Source organism: Aotus nancymaae, unplaced genomic scaffold (assembly GCF_030222135.1).
Source record: "Aotus nancymaae isolate 86718 unplaced genomic scaffold, 86718_ANA_hifiasm-v0.15.2.pri h1tg000041l, whole genome shotgun sequence".
NCBI lineage: Eukaryota > Metazoa > Chordata > Mammalia > Primates > Aotidae > Aotus > Aotus nancymaae.
In genome coordinates this window covers 22,176,592-22,192,352 of record NW_026988455.1, presented here as the reverse complement: position 1 = coordinate 22,192,352, position 15,761 = coordinate 22,176,592, and the positions used below count along the sequence as shown (strand labels likewise).

Below are 15,761 nucleotides of genomic sequence, written 5' to 3'. Positions count from 1 at the left end.
GCAGACGTGCAGATCAGGAGCTCAGTGGAGAGAAGTAAAATGCCTGTTAACCAGCAGATATTTTTGATGACTTATCCTGCACCAGGAGCTGTTCCACGCATGGTGATGTGGCAGTGAACAAAGTCATCTCATTCTTGCCTCCTAGAGCTGACCCTCTGGTGGGAAGAATAAGACAATACTCAAATTAAATACTGAATCATGATTTAAAGGGCTTCCGCCTTACGGAGATGTGCTGTGGAGAAAAAAATAGGCATGGAAGGGAGGTATGCGGCCTAGGACATTACAAAAGATCATTTCATGTGAAAAAACACTTTTCTACTACTAAGTGGACATTTATCTTGTGTCACCAACAGGTCTCAAAAGAGCAAGGGATTTGCAGTGCTTTGAGGAGCTCACCTGACACCTGAAGACCCTCCTTGCTGAAACACGACCTGCACAGGTGTGCACTAAGGTGCCAGACCCAGCAGGCTGAGGGGTACAGGTGGAGTTAAGGAGGAGCTGAGGGCCCTGGTTTGTTTCTCATTTTTGTGCTTTGGAATGAAGTAGTTTCACACATGGAAAAAAATAACTGGAATGTTGAATTAACAAAAATTAGGGGGCAAGTTCTAAACACTATTGAGATGAAAATGGTCCCAGGGAATGCTAAAGAGAATTTGAGCCATGGGCTATTCCTGTAGTCAGAGTGAAGTGTTGTGAGCTGCAAAAGCAGCAGGTGGAAAGGCTGAGTCTGTGTGTGCTGGAGGAATGCATACAGGTGAAAGTTGCCAGCTCTGTCCCTGTCTCAGGTGGTGGGGGTGGCAGAGATGCCACAGCTGTGGCCAAGACAATGGCTGAGTGAAAAGTGAGACTCTTTGGATTTTCCATACTGACTGAGTGCTGATATCTGAAAAGTGGAGCTGAGGACAGCAGCCTGGGCCACTGTGGGCAGTGGCTGGAATGGAGATGGCCATCTTCTGCCAAGATGGCCTGTGAAAGAGGAGGTTGGAGACCAGAACAAGGCCCCAGGTCAGTGTTGGTGGGTGCCTGTCCCGAGAAGGTATGCACAGCGGCAGACATTGTTTCTTCCCACAATTAAATAGCCCAAAAATGTCCCATAAACTGTCCTTGCAGTGAACCACTGATTCTACCCAAACCATCACCACCAACACAGCCAGGTCAGCTCCAGCACAGGAAGTCACATGGTCAGAAAAGGGCCATCAGCCACATCAGTGCTGACACTGAGTGCAGCGCATTCTTCTGCCACCTGCTTGGGAATGTCTCTGCAATGCACCATCAAAGCTACACAGAGTGTCCCCGGCAGTGGCTGGAGGCTGCTGCAGGTCTGCAGATGCTCCCTGAGACCTGGCCACGGCCTGTCTCACTTCCTTTCCATTCACTTCCACATGGGATTCATGCCTAAGTGCCAGCAGCCATGTAATTATTAGTGACAAGCCAATAAATTTTAAAAATAGTAGCTATGTTAAAATTTATATAAATTAAAAAGTATTTGCTCATTTTTATTTAAAATTTTGTTCCTACAAAATTACTATCTCAGTTGGAGCTGATGGTGTAGTCTGCTATTCTGCAACTACATAGAAAGTAAGCTGGGCCCTGCAGAGGGGACACAAGCATCAGGGCCAAGTACCCGATCAGCGAGAGGGGTGTTTGAGCTGGGTCTGCAAGGATGACAGAGGTGGCCAGGGGGAAGAGCTGCGTTCCCCAGCAGAAAGCATGTGTGGTGAGGACGGGAATGGCCAGCCACAGCATCCCAGTTCAGTCCAGCGTGGTCTGTGGACTGGGCATGTTGGAAGAGGCAGGGAGGCCTGAGGTGTGCTGAGGGAGGACTGGGCAGCTGGAGAGGGAGGTGTTAGGAAGCAGGAGGCAGAAGGTAAGGGGTGAAGGGCAACAGTGGAAGGGACAGGGTTAGGCCAGGCAGGGGTCATGGATATAGACATTAAGGAGCATGCACCAAGGGCGCTTGGAAAATGAACCTCAGAGAATGCAAGGCCTGCAGAGGACTCCTGGGTTCCTGGCTGGGGCACCACCTGGGCAGGGAAGGCAGAGAAGATAGAAAGCCTGGTGTCAGATGGTGTCAGAGCCCAACATCTGCATCGTCAGGGTTGCAGGAACAGCAGTTCCCCAGGCCCTGGGTGTATCAGAGCTCCCCAGGCCATGTGGAAGTCTGAGATGTGCTGGGCTGCAGGGAAACATTGGAAATGAGGTTGGAGGCCTGAGAAGACCCACTGCAGGAAAAGGGTGGAATGGGGGAAAGGCAGGCTGAGGGCCGTGGCTGACCTGCAACAAAAGCACTGTAGAAAGTTTAGCCCGAGGGGAAGCAGTCGGAAGAGAAGTGTTTCTTCCAAGAGACTCACAGGGCACTGTGTTTCCAGGGATGTCTTTTTGTTACCAGCATTCTTAGACTCAAAAGTAAATGTGGATGTACTTTTAAACACAAAAAGACCTTGCTAAGAGATGAATTTTTAGAAACTTGTTGGACAAAGAAAAGTAATTGATAGTCAACTGCTATGAGAGGCAAGCCAGGAAATGATGATTAATATCCTCAAATTATAAGAAAACCCACGCCTCATTAGGGGGTTCGCCCAGGAGAACTGACGTGAGGATACCATCTGGGGAAAGCTCTGTCGCCTGTGTCGGGCTGACACACTTACGTTTTGTAGCCCCTTGTAGGAGCGTGCAGACTGAGAAGAAGCTGCTTCACATTATTGTAGTGTGGGGTCTGCGGTGTGGTGCACTTCATGTGTGTGTTTTGTGTGTGTAGTGTATATGTAGTGTGTGTGTCGTGTATAGTATTGGGGTGTGTGTGTGCGTGGTGTAGTCTGTGGTGTGTGTGTAAAGTGTGTGATGTGTAGTGTGCATGTAGTGGTGTGTTTCCTGTGTGTTTTGTGTATGTCATGTGTATATAGTGTTGTGTGTGTTATGTGTAGTGTATTGTTTGTGTAGTGTGTATGTAGTTTGTGTATGATGTGTGTAGTGGGTTGTGTGTAGTGTGTATGTAGTTTGTGTGTGTATGGTGTGTGTGCAGTGTATGGTGTGTGTAGTGTGTTGTGTGTGTAGTGTGTACGTAGCTTGTATTTGGTGTGTATGATGTCTATAGTGTGTTGTGTGTGGTGTGTATGTAGTTTGTAGTTTGTGGTGTGTGTGATGTCTGTAGCATGTGGTGTGTATGTAGTGCATGTGTGGTATATGTTCGTAGTATGTGTGGTGTGCATGTAGTGTGTGTGGTATGAGGTGTGTGTGTAGTGTGATGTGTGTAGTATGCATGTAGTGGTGCGATATGTTTCATGTGTTTTGTGTGTACATAGTGTATGTAGTGTATCATGTGTTGTGTGTAGTGTATTTTGTGTGTGTGGTGTGTATGTAGTTTGTGTGTGTGGTGTGTGTGTGTGAGGTGCACAGTGTGCCTGTAGTTCATAGTGTGTGTGTGTAGTGCATGTGTGGTGTCTGTAGTGTATGTGGCACACATGTAGTATGCATGTGGTATAAGGTGTGTGTGTAGTGCATGTGTGTTATGTGTTCATAGTGTGTGTGGCATGCATGTAGTATGTGTGTAGTGTGATGTGTATAGTGTGCATATAGTAGTATGATGTGTTTCATGTTTTGTGTGTATAGTGTGTATGTAGTATAGCATGTGTTGTGTGTAGTATATTTTGTGTGTGAGGTGTGTATGTATTTGTGTGGTGTGAGTGTGATGTGCACAATGTGCTTGTAGTTCATGGTGCGTGTGTAGTGCATGTGTGGTGTGTGTCTGTAGTGTGTATGTGGTGTGTGTGTGTGTGTGTGTGTGTGTGTGGAGCATGAGGGGCATGTGTTTGCTCCCTGGATAAATGGATGACGTCATCTAGATAATTTTCCATTCCTGACCAGCCCTTTTAGTTAAAATGTGCCTTGTTGGATACTTTTGGGGCTGGCAATATGTAGTATTCTCATTTATAACCATGACTGAAAGGAAACATTCTCCATGTTAAATACGCATTGGCCACCTTCCTTTCTGCTTCTGAGAAATATTTATTTACTGTACTGCAGGCAGTGTCTCTCCTTTGTCAGATGTCCTCATGGGCTGGGAACCAGCACTATCTCTTTAACCCGGGCCCTGCTGATGGGAAGTGGCGTTGCCCAGGAAGTGGTCTGGAGAAGCGGGGAGGGGACAGCCTATGGGCCCCAGGAGCTGGGAGGGTGTTACTCTTCATGCCTCAGGCAGCAGCTTGCTGCTGTCATAGCCCTGGGCTGAAGGTGAGAAGACCTTGTGGTGACCACAAGTCGCAGTTCGGTGTGGGCCCCCAACGTGGTCTCACTGCACCTCTGGGGCTCAGCACCAGCGTGTCACTGACTGCTCGAGGCAGCGTCTCGCAGCTCCGGTGGGTGAGGCGGTGGTAGTGTCCTCCCTGGTACTATTGCTGTGATGAGGAGCGAGCCTTCTCTAACTGCCTGGCCTCAGGAGGAGCAGTTAGGTTGTGTTCAGGTCGATTCTGCCTCCTGTGTGCTGCTGGGACCCTGAGGGTGAGCCCGACTGTCCTGTTTTACAATTGTCCTTCTGTTTGCTTCTCTTTGTGGTGTGTGTATTTTTAGAATTCTTTGTCTCCCCCCACTCCCCCCAAAAATAATTATTTAATTTGATCACTTTCGTCAACTGCTCTGATTTTAGCTTATTTAGAGGGCGTGCTGGAAACTAAAATGATGGTGTGAGCAGAAAGACGACTGCATGTTGGGAGGGCCACAGAGGAAAGTGCTTCTGTTCAGAGCTGGAAGGGTTTGTCTCCACTTTAAAAGGGTGTGAGTGGTTTTAGCAAACGTTCCCTGCCACGTGGGTTCCTCACCAAAGCTCTCTCTGTCTTGCCCAGGTGGACACCTGCGCAGCTGTGCGCCCTCCGGCCCCTGCAGCATGGCCAGCAGCAGCATGGCTGACAGTGCCAACCACCTGCCCTTCTTTTTTGGCAACATCACCCGGGAGGAGGCAGAAGATTACCTGGTCCAGGGGGGCATGAGTGACGGGCTCTATTTGCTGCGCCAGAGCCGCAACTACCTGGGCGGCTTCGCCCTGTCCGTGGCCCACGGGAGGAAGGCACATCACTACACCATCGAGCGGGAGCTGAACGGTACCTATGCTATCGCCGGTGGCAGGACCCACGCCAGCCCCGCTGACCTCTGCCACTACCACTCCCAGGAGTCCGATGGCCTGGTCTGCCTCCTCAAGAAGCCCTTCAACCGGCCCCAGGGGGTGCAGCCCAAGACTGGGCCATTTGAGGACCTGAAGGAAAACCTCATCAGGGAATATGTGAAGCAGACGTGGAACCTGCAGGTGGGTCACGGCTGGTCCTGCTACCCGGGCGCAGGGGGCCCTGTGACCCCACATGAACTTCCCAGCCACGTGCAACACCTGTGCCTAAGTGCCCTGTGTGCCCAAATAACACAACCATCTCCTTAGGCATCAACTTCAGCCAAAAAAACACCTCTCTCTGATACGAGCCTTTCCTCTTTCGCAGCCACAGTTGAAAGGGTGGGCCCCTTTGTGCTGGCAATGTGAGTTTCTCCACTGCAGGGAAACACCGTTACCCAGTGCATGGAGGGCCTTTTCAGAGAGGCATTGATAGGTATTGATTGGTTTCTGTTTAGCTGGCAAGGTCCTACTATACACACTGATAGGCACCTAATTTTATAGCTTCCTAATATCTCTTGAAGAACTTTCTGTGTCAACACATATAGTAGCTGCATTGCCCATTCTTTGGCTATCTGGTATCACTTGCTATGCACCACGGTTTATTTAGTACCTATTGATGGACACATTTCCTGTTTATGAATAAACGCTGTTAATAACATTGCTCTAGACCTATCATATACTACACTCGTATGTAGCACCTGCAGGATAAAACTTTGAAAGAGTTGGGTTTGCCACGGCAAAGGATATATATGTTTGTTTTTTTATTTTTTGAGACAGAATCTGACCCTGTTGCCCAGGCTCGAGTGCAGTGGCATGATCTCAGCTCACAGCAACCTCTGCTTCCTGGGTTCAAGTAATTCTCCTACCTCAGCCTCCCGAGTAGCTGGGATTACAGGCATGTGCCACTGCACCTGGCTAATTTTTGTATTTTTAGTAGAGACAGGGTTTCACCATGCTGGCCAGGCTAGTCTCAAACTCCTGACCTCAAGTGATCCACCCTCCTTGGCCTCCGAAAGTGCTGGGATTACAAGCGCAAGCCACTGTGCCCAGCCATATTCTTTTTATTTATACACTTGAAAGTACTTAAGTAATGTGTAAAGGTCTTTCTGGTTTTACTTATTGAATGAATGAGTGAATAAGGTTTGATCCTGTTTTACCATGCTAGGACTTGAGACAGATTGGATCATTTTCATTTTTCCTCTGTGTGGTTTACTCTGCTCTGCTCTCCACGTGGCAGGGTCAGGCTCTGGAGCAGGCCATCATCAGTCAGAAGCCTCAGCTGGAGAAGCTGATTGCCACCACAGCCCATGAAAAAATGCCTTGGTTCCATGGAAGAATCTCTCGGGAAGAATCTGAGCAAGTTGTCTTGATAGGATCAAAGACAAACGGAAAGTTCCTGTGAGTATTCTGCCTTCCCCTCACCTCCTGCCACCAGGTCTGTGTGGACAATTGGGAATAGTTCAGCTTCCCCATGACTGGCCTCACATGACCCTGGGAAGGGGCCATACATTGTCATTGGACAACATGCATGCTTGCCTGTCATAAAGACACTTCTAACTGAAGCTATCACTTGTGACCCAGTGTTTATTTTGCGCAGTCTGATTCTAAAATGAGCACTCTTTTGGGGCACTGAGGGACATAATATGTAAAGAAAATGTAATTCAGCCCCATGTTCTCCTTTTAATGGCAAATTATGGAATGCATAGCAAATCCTGTGGTTATCCAACTAAAATAAAAATAACTGCAGTTTGCTCACTCAAACTACCCCCTTGATCTCAGACTTTACTTCTATTTTCACTGGAAACAAGGTGCCAACAGGAAAGACATTAAGGAAAATTTCCTGGGAGTAGCATCTGTGAGTGGTGAGTGCAGGTCCGTGGGCTTCAGCTTTAGGCACACGATCATTAGCAGGTCTGTCTGAATCCTGGTTTCTGTTTGCTGTCCTCAGTGGTTCAATATAAATCTAATTGTAGAAGGTTCTGAGATATAGCCCAACTTGGGCAGTCAGTTGTCCAGAGAAAGTAAGGAACTGTCTTTGGGAGGTGTCAACCTTGTTCCCTGGAGGTGTTCTGGTCAAGGTAGCCCAGCGGGGCGGTTGTCCCTGGGGGAAATGATCCCCTGTGTGTGTCACCTCTCAGTGTCCCTACAGAGATGCTTACCCTGGAAACATAACCAGAAACAGCGATGCAGCCTCATGGTCAGGCAGTTGATGAATCCCCACCTGACTTTGTAAACATTTCCCAGATTTAGAAGTGTTTTCTCTGTATGTCTATCTATTTAAAGGAGTTTTCTCAGACTTTACCATCAGACCTTGTATCTTAAAAATGATCTTAGCTGAGTGCCGTGGCATGTACCTGTAGTCCCAGCTACTCTGGAGGGGAAGACAAGAGGATCGCTTGATCCTCACTGTGATCTCACTATGGTTTGAGGCTGGCATGAGATCAGCTTGGGCAACATAGTGAGACCCTGTCTCAAAAAAAAAAAAAAATGAAAAAGAAAAAGGAAAGGAACACAATACTCTTAAAAAGAAGAAGAAAAAGGAAGAGTGGCCCAAGTGGCCACGTGGTGGCGCATAGAGTGATGGTTTTTCTTGGGATGCAGCACCGGCCAGGGGCAGAATGCTGTGGGAGGGGAAGACATTTCCCCTCAGTGGTTGCACCTATGGCTAATTTGCCTGAGGTTTGGCTTCTTACCATCTTCTAAGCAATAATTTCCAACATGAATGTCATGGGACTGTGCACACAGCATCTTGGGGTGTGAAGTCAGCCCAAAATAGCATAATCCGCACGATGAGACTGGCTGACTTCCTGCTGGTTAAGATGCCTGCTCATAGCCTCTTTGGCAACGAAGCCGTTTCTTTATTCAGAGTTGTCTATTCCTGAAAACAGCAGTTGCACCCTTCATGGCCATGACTTCTGCTCACTCCTTCCTTTCCCGGGGACGTGTATAAACCCCATGCAGAAGGCAGGAGGGTGCAACTCTTGTTTGACGAACATGCCTTGTTCCCTATCTGCCCTGTACAGACCGACGTCTCATTTGTCCTCACAGCACATGCCCCCCGACACTGGGGCTTATGGTTTATACAAGAGAGTCTCAAACTTGCTGTACTTCCTATTCAGCTGGCGTCAGAGCTAACCAGGCATGGGCCTGTGGGGAGACGCCTGGGCTTCTGCAATTTCACCCAGCGCCCCCTCCTTAGTTGTTCTCTTGGCCTGGGTTCTTATTCCACCTTACATTGCAGTTGCCCAGTTATTACCCTATATTTGCCAACCTCCCAGATAATAACTTCCACGGCTTTCTCCCTTGCGTTGTCCACAGCTCACTCCTGCACCTTCCCGTACTCCCTCCACACCTGCAGGGCTCACCCGTGGACTGACAGTGCATAGCACCCCACACCCAGACCTGGCATCAGGCAGGGCATTAGTGAGAGGGAAGAGCAGAGCTAAGCCTGGGCAGCAAGAGCCAGCTTCAGAACGCATGTTCCCATGACGGTTGTAGAACCTTAGGCTATGGGGAATCTTTCCCCAGGCCCTGCTCCTCTGGGTCTGTGACTGTCTTGAGGATTCAATGAAAATGCACACCATGTGCACAGCACAGCACATGTGGTCATCATGGGTGTAGCTTTTCTTCTTTCTTCAATGCTCTTTCTCCATCGTGATCACCAGCAAAGTCTCCTTGTCAGGGTATCATGGTGTTTTTAACAGAGAAAATGTGAGGAAACACCCTGGAAATTTCACCTCTTGGCAAACTTTCATCTCCTACAGAACCTGGCTGGGGTTCTTAGCTGTTGCTGGGTGTGTAAACCTTCCTCTTTGAAGGGTAGTGGGCGTGTTATACTGTGAGTGTTTGAATATGGTCGTGTATGCTTGTGTAGAGCATGGGGAGTTTGCCACTGTACTGAATACAGTGCAAATCTTCCCTGCTTCCAGCCCGGGGCAGGGTCTGCATCTGTGAATACAATGTCTCCCAAGTCCAGGTTGCCTAGACATTGGTCCAGCTGTGTTTCTTTCATGGAAATAGAGCTGAAAGCCTCTAGGGAACTCTTGTAAACCCTCACTAGATCCTGTGGCTCCCCTCTCCGTGTGAGTGCATCAGCTCCTGATTCACTGCGGGCGTCTGTCCTATACTCCCCTGTTGGGTCGGGCCAAAGTTTCAGGAAGTCCCAGACCTGGTTTTGAGTCATCCAAATCTGCCCTACTTGCAGAGAGTTTTACAAAATGTCCCTTATTTGCAATGAATAGCCACAGCACAGGGTCTTTGGAGTCAGAACTAGATTCCAGTCACTGCTGGATGTCCTCAGTGAGCCCGCTGCTGTTTTTTTCCCCCTGTTCTTCTTGGGCCCTCATTCAGATTCTCCTAAAGAATGCGCTCATATCTACTTTCCAATCATCATGTCAGCTTATCCATCCATGGACCAACATTATCGGAGTCTGTAGTTGCGTGAAACCCTAAGTGCCAGGCACCATTCTGGACTTTGGGAAGGGAGAATGCAATCAGCAAACACCTGTCCTCGTGGAGTCTGCATCTCAGTGAGAGAAAGGACACTGAACAGTGAGAAAGAACTGCATTTAAGTAAGGGCATAGAGCACACTGGGGGCGGGGCGCTGGGGCTTTTTTAATGCTGCGTGGGGACGGAGGGCCTGCTGCTAGGGAGACCATTGAGCAGAGGCCTGAAGGCAGCAAGAAACCATCCTCGCCCAGGGAATGGCACATTCACCTGCAGTGGCCTTGACCGCACTTGTATGCATACACTGCATACACCAAATGTCCGGTCGTCCATGCAAACTCTTCCCGTCCCTGCATCACAGCTGAACCATGACCTCTGCAAATGAGTCATTCTTCTGCAGGTGAGAAGGCCAGGCAGGTCCCTTGTATCCTTCCCTTCTGTTCTTTAGTCTGCAGGACGTGTGTTTATTTCCACTCAGTGGCTGTGAATATATAGAGTGAGAGTCGCAGTCTGATCATAAAAGGATTCACACTAGGCTTTTGCTTTTATGAAGTGATAGACTTAAATAAAGAATAACTATTTCACAGAGGGAGTTGGAAGTTTATTCCTGCATTGCAAGCCGTAAACTAATCAAGAGGATTTTAATAGTTTGGTAGATAATATGGGTCAACAAAACCCCAGCAGTTACTCTTCACACTTTCATCATGAGTACCAACATGCCGTCTTCACCATTCAGATGCCAGCATTTCAGCCTGAATATCACTTTACATGGAAAACGGCATTGATAAGAATTGGATTAAAAGGTAGATAAAAAAAAGAACTCCTAAAACACATGCACCACCATGGCCATCACAAAATGCCTTTGCTCAAACAGACCTTGAAAACACTGAGGGTAAGGCAACATATTTTGGAGGTCTAGATCCGATTATAAATCCTTGATAACGCAGTTCAAAATGCAGATGATGGAAGCAGATTATGTCTGGGAGATGCTGTTCGACTCGGATTGCAGTTTTCTCTCCTCATGAACTGTACGTGAATTCCACTTACAGTGTCAGCACACCTGAGCCAGAGGGCATTCACCACTTAATAGGGCTAAATTCCTTGTTTTTCAAACAAGAACTCAGGTGTGGAGGAGCTTGTCTAAGGTTGGAAGGCAAAACCAGGTCCCTGATGTTGTCTGAAGCTAGGCAAAAACAGCAGGCAGCAACCAAATCCATCTCCAGAGACTCCACAATCACGGCCCCACCCTATTCCCCATGCAAAGTGTGGCGCTGGGGCGTGTCCATGTGAAATCTCAGAACACACAGAGGCATCCATCAGCTTTTCCCTCTTGTGTCCTGACCACACAGCTCACTCACACCATTCAGGAGTGACTTTGAGGAAGTAGTTACAGGGGGCTTTGCACATGTACTTGAAGAATAACAAATATAAACAGAGGCTTTTTGTGGAGGGTTGAGCAGTGCCAGTCGGTGGTTGTCCCTCACAGCTGTCTGCAGCATTTCTAGAGGTGATGCTCATCACCTGGCCTTTGCCATAGTGGCCCTGCTGTATTCTGGGGTCTAGCTGACCAGAAGTGAGCACTGGAAGGGGAGTCCTCCAGCCCACATTTGGTGGGTGAGGGTCAGAGTGCTTCCTCATTGGTGATGTCAGGGACCAAGACAAGAGAGAGGGGCTGAGTGAGGAGAGTGATCCCCTGCCCCCAGAGGCCTTGTATGACAGCACAGTTTGCTATTTTGAGATGTTAGTCACAGCTCTCTGTGAAAAATGTATTTGTTAGGAAAAAAACAAAGGCCAGGCTCAGTGGCTCACGTCTATAATCCCAGCACTTTGGGAAGCTGAGGTGGGTGGATCACCTGAGGTCAGGAGTTCAAGATCACCCTGGTCAACATGGCGAAACCTCTTCTCTACTAAAAATACCAAAAATTAGATGGACATGGTGGTGGGCACCTGTAATTCCAGCTACTTAGGAAGCTGAGACAGGAGAATCGCTTGAACCCGGGAGGCAGAGGTTGCAGTGAGCCAAGATCACGCCATGGCACTCCAGCCTGGGCAACAAGAGTGAAACTTTGGAAAGAAAGAAAGAGAAAGAAAGAAAGAGAGAGAGGGAGGGAGGGAGGGAGGAAGGAAGGTAGGAAAGCTTACTTTCCAAAAAAGAGAGAAAGAGAGAAAAGCTTACTTTCCAAAAATTATATGACCTTTCCCCAAAAGGGAAGATCCAGTATTGAGGTGTCTGAAGCATATACAATTTGAAGACTCTCTTATTTTTGAAAAAATATAAATTAGGTATAAATAGAATATGTTTTTTAGACTAAGAAAAAATTCAATAAATTAGAATTTTTAAAAGGCTGGTAAATACTACAAGCATACAAAATTTAGAAAAGATGATGTAATATTTTAATTAACTGCTTGGCACGTCTCTATAACACCTTTTATTTTCCCCATGTTCTCGACTTCACTGTGTTTGACTGCATCTTAGCTCAACAATAATTTAGTAATATGTTTGTCTATATATAGAAAAAAAGACCATTCAGTCCTTCCTCTAGGTTCATACTTCATTATTAGTAATGTCATGTACATTTTTAGAATCCTTGTCAAATTTGGGAGGGGAAGTTAAAGTAGAACAGAGTGATCTTCCCTGGCTGTGACTAAAATATCTTTTACAAACTGTACAAGAACCTAAGGCCGTGTAGTCACATTGCCAGGCTCTCTTGTCTGGAGGAGGCTAAGATCAACCCACCTCTGACCCTCGTCCACCTGGTTCACACAGCGCGGTTTATCGCCATTGTGCATAGTCAATTCTCCTGCACCCATTACTCTGCTAAACTGTAGTGGGATGTGACCTTCATTTCATCTTATAGATGCTCTTAGAATGGAAATGCTCTAAAAAGTTCATGTCGGGCAAAATTTTAAAAATAAAATGGTTGTTTTCTTTGTGTTTAGCATCCAGGTAAATATTTTATTGTTTTTGGCTAAGAGTCCTTGTAAATCTTACAAAGCCAAGAACAAGTTCAAGGTGACCTTTAAGACACATAAGTGGCTGCTCTCCAAATAGCTTGATTAATGTTAAAAATAAAAGGTAGTATTTCAGATTTGTGGATGGAATTGTCCAAGCTGTAAGCCACCAACGCCTTTTTAACTACAGTTTCTACCTTCTGACTTTAGAAGTGTACTATGTTAAAAAAAAAAAGTTACAAAAATAATCATTCATTCAACAAAAGATGCATATCTTCAAGCAGACATGCCGCAGGCATCGTGATGGGACTTGGATACTGTGAGGAATAAGTCAGACCTCAGTCTCTGCCCTCAGCCGCCTTTGATTGCAGGGGGAGAATGACACATTCAAGCTGACGTGCTGCCAGGTCTGCAGTATGTGGCAGTAGGTCCCCTCCACCACGACACTGTGTCTAACTTGCCTGATTTTTTTTTGTTTCATTTACTTGTTTATTGTCCCCACTCCCACTTGCTCCGGATACACCAGGGCAGAGATTGGGCTGTTGCCTTCACAAGTGCAACCCAGCACCTAGAACATCGTCTTGGTGCGAAAAATCTCTCTGTGTAGAGGAACATTCTGGCTGTTAACTTGAATGGGGGCCACTACTTGGATAGGAGGAGGGACAGCATGGGTCACCAGGCCTGTCTCAGGTGCCCAGGCTGAATGATCTTCTTGCGTGTTGCCAACTGTGGGAACTGGGAAGTGGCCTTCAGAGCAAGTGGGCTAACTGGGTTTGGCAGAGCTTGGCACCTCACTAGGCAGATGCAACACAAGAGCAGTGCAGTTAGAGATTCGGGGGTAACACAGGTGTGGTGGCCAGGCTGGGCCTGGATGTCAGCAGGAGAGGGAGGGAAGTGGAGTGGTGGATGCCCCAGTCAGAGCCCCAGGAGGCAGCACCATGGGCCAGGAGGCAGGTCATGTGGTGCCCTGAGATGCTCTGGGTGGTTGCAGAGTTTTCCTGGATGGTGGCAGACTGTCCGGGTGGTGGAGGTAGTGGGACCTGGCTGTCCCAGGCCATACCATGAGGTGTTGAGAGAGACCCTGATTGCTCAGCCGCCCTGAGTGTGGAGCATGCAGGAGGGTGGCCTCTCTGAGGGCTCACAGCAAGAGAGGCACCTGGAGAGCTGGGCTGTGATCAGGCCCAGTAGTTTGCAGATGTCTGGAGAGAAACTGAGTCAGACAGGAGGCCCAGGAGGTTGTGAGCCTCAGTGACCTGAGAGCCATGCATGTTGAAGACTGAGTGAGGAGGATGGGGAGCTATGGCCTGTCGACTTGGTGGGTCCTAAGTTGCAAGAACATCACTGTCCCTGCAGCTAAGTGGGCCCAAAGCCCTCCACTCAGGCCGTGGTTGCTATACATGTTCCGAGTGGTACCCTGGAAGTGCTCCTTTGCATGATAGCTCTTTAATATATTAGCTAAAACCACCCCCAGAAAGCCCTTGTCCCGAGTACTCTGGACAAGATAGAAAGACAGTGCAGAAATCCCTCAGAGCAGGGACCAATCACGAGTGTGGCTTGTCCTCGGAGGCCTCGGTAGCCACCCCTTCCCAGGCCCCATGCCGCCATCGACTCCCTGTGTGGCTGGTTCTTATGTGCTCTGCAGCTGAAATTCAGGTGCCTTCCTGACCTTCCTTCCCCTGTCCCTTTTGAGAAGAAATAAACACTGTCATCTCTGAGTCACCCCTTTTGTGCTAGCCATTTTCCAGGTACAGTATGACACACTTGTTATCTCCACCTCTCTTCTCCCCTTCCTTTCCTTCACGTCTGCACACACTCCCATCCCTTCACTTCTTCCCCACCCCCCGCCTCTCTCTCTCTCTCACACACACACACGCACACACACACATTTACTCACTAGCTCATTTGTGTATCTTAAGTTACAGGCGCCATGGGTGACCCTGCAGGATAAACCAATGAACCATAATAACAGACAGTCCAGAGAAGCTTTGCCTACCATTTTTTATGCAGCTGAGGACTAGAAGATGCAGTGACTCTGGCTTTTTAAGAAAAACAATTGTGTCCTCCGGAACCAGGGATGTGCAAATCAGAGCCATGCAGCTGCCTCGTCCAGGAGCACACCCTGGGTGGGAGCCAGCTTGGGGACACCAGATAACATACCTGTCACCTTGATCATCAGAACAACACCTCTCACCAATGCCCACACCCTTCCTCTCCCCACCCCACCATGTGGCTTGCATAGAAGGAGACTCCTTGCTTTGCTTTGGAAACAGGTGTTATTAATCCCTTGCAGTGCAAGTGGGACTCAATATTAAGGGAGTCATAAAAAATCTATTTACGTATATCCCATTTCTCTAAGAAACTGAGACAGTTCCTAAGGACACACATTTTAGTATTCTATATGACCAGGAAACAACCCTAAATTAGGATAAATGATGGAGAATGGATGTAGTAGTTCAGTTGGGCTCCACAGGTTGTGCATAGCTCCACAGGAGAGTGTGTGTGTGTGTGTGTCTGTGTGTGTGTGTGTGAGACAGAGAGAGAGAGAGAGAGAGAGAGAGAGAGAGAGAGAAAACCATCTGGAGGGCTGGCAAAAGCACAGATTTCTGCATCCCACCCCCTGAGTTTTTAATTCACAGGTCTGGGTGAGGACTCAGCCATTTGCATTCCTGCCAAGCTCTCAAATGATGCTATTACTGGTCTGGGGACATGGTCTGAGCCTGTTTGAGATCCCTGTTACCTACATAGGGTAGATAAACAACTATGATCATTTGAGATTTTCATAGTTCATTGGAGGGTCTATAACTACATTTGCAGTTGAAATTCCTGCAAAATGCCCAAATACTGTGTTATTGGACTCTTTCCGATAAGTTAACCTTGAAACTGCCTCTATTTGTAGAAACTTATGTTAGATAGTAAAGGAATTCAGGCCATGAGTCAGACAAGCCCTGCCACTTAATAGCTCTCTGATTTGGACAATTTAATTTTGCTCTCTGAGCCTCAGTTTCCTCAGTAATAAAATGGGGAAACTGATGTTTTATCTGAGTCATTGTGGAGATGAATTAAGTAATGTGTATGAAGCTAAGCCAGTGGTTCTCATGAGTTATTTTCTTTCATTAGTTCTGAAAAAATCTTGCTACTTTTTCTTCAAATATTATTCTCTGTTGTTCTTACCATTTCTTCCCTCAGAGACTCCTATTAAACATATGT

At 47.6% G+C, this 15,761-nt stretch overlaps 1 protein-coding gene across 4 annotated transcripts in view; it reads left to right on the top strand.

The window, feature by feature from the left end:
* SYK (spleen associated tyrosine kinase) overlaps positions 1-15,761 on the top strand; it is a 79,620-nt gene that overhangs the window by 28,601 nt on the left and 35,258 nt on the right. For 3 of the 4 annotated variants that reach the window (XM_012472220.2, XM_064361580.1, XM_012472219.3), the window contains exons 2-4: positions 354-439; positions 4,839-5,296; positions 6,393-6,553. In XM_012472220.2, the coding sequence (XP_012327643.1) occupies positions 4,880-5,296; positions 6,393-6,553 (578 nt within the window). In that variant the 5' untranslated portion in view covers positions 354-439; positions 4,839-4,879. The remainder of the gene's footprint in view (positions 1-353; positions 440-4,838; positions 5,297-6,392; positions 6,554-15,761) is intronic. The other variant, XM_064361581.1, reaches the window with a different exon arrangement.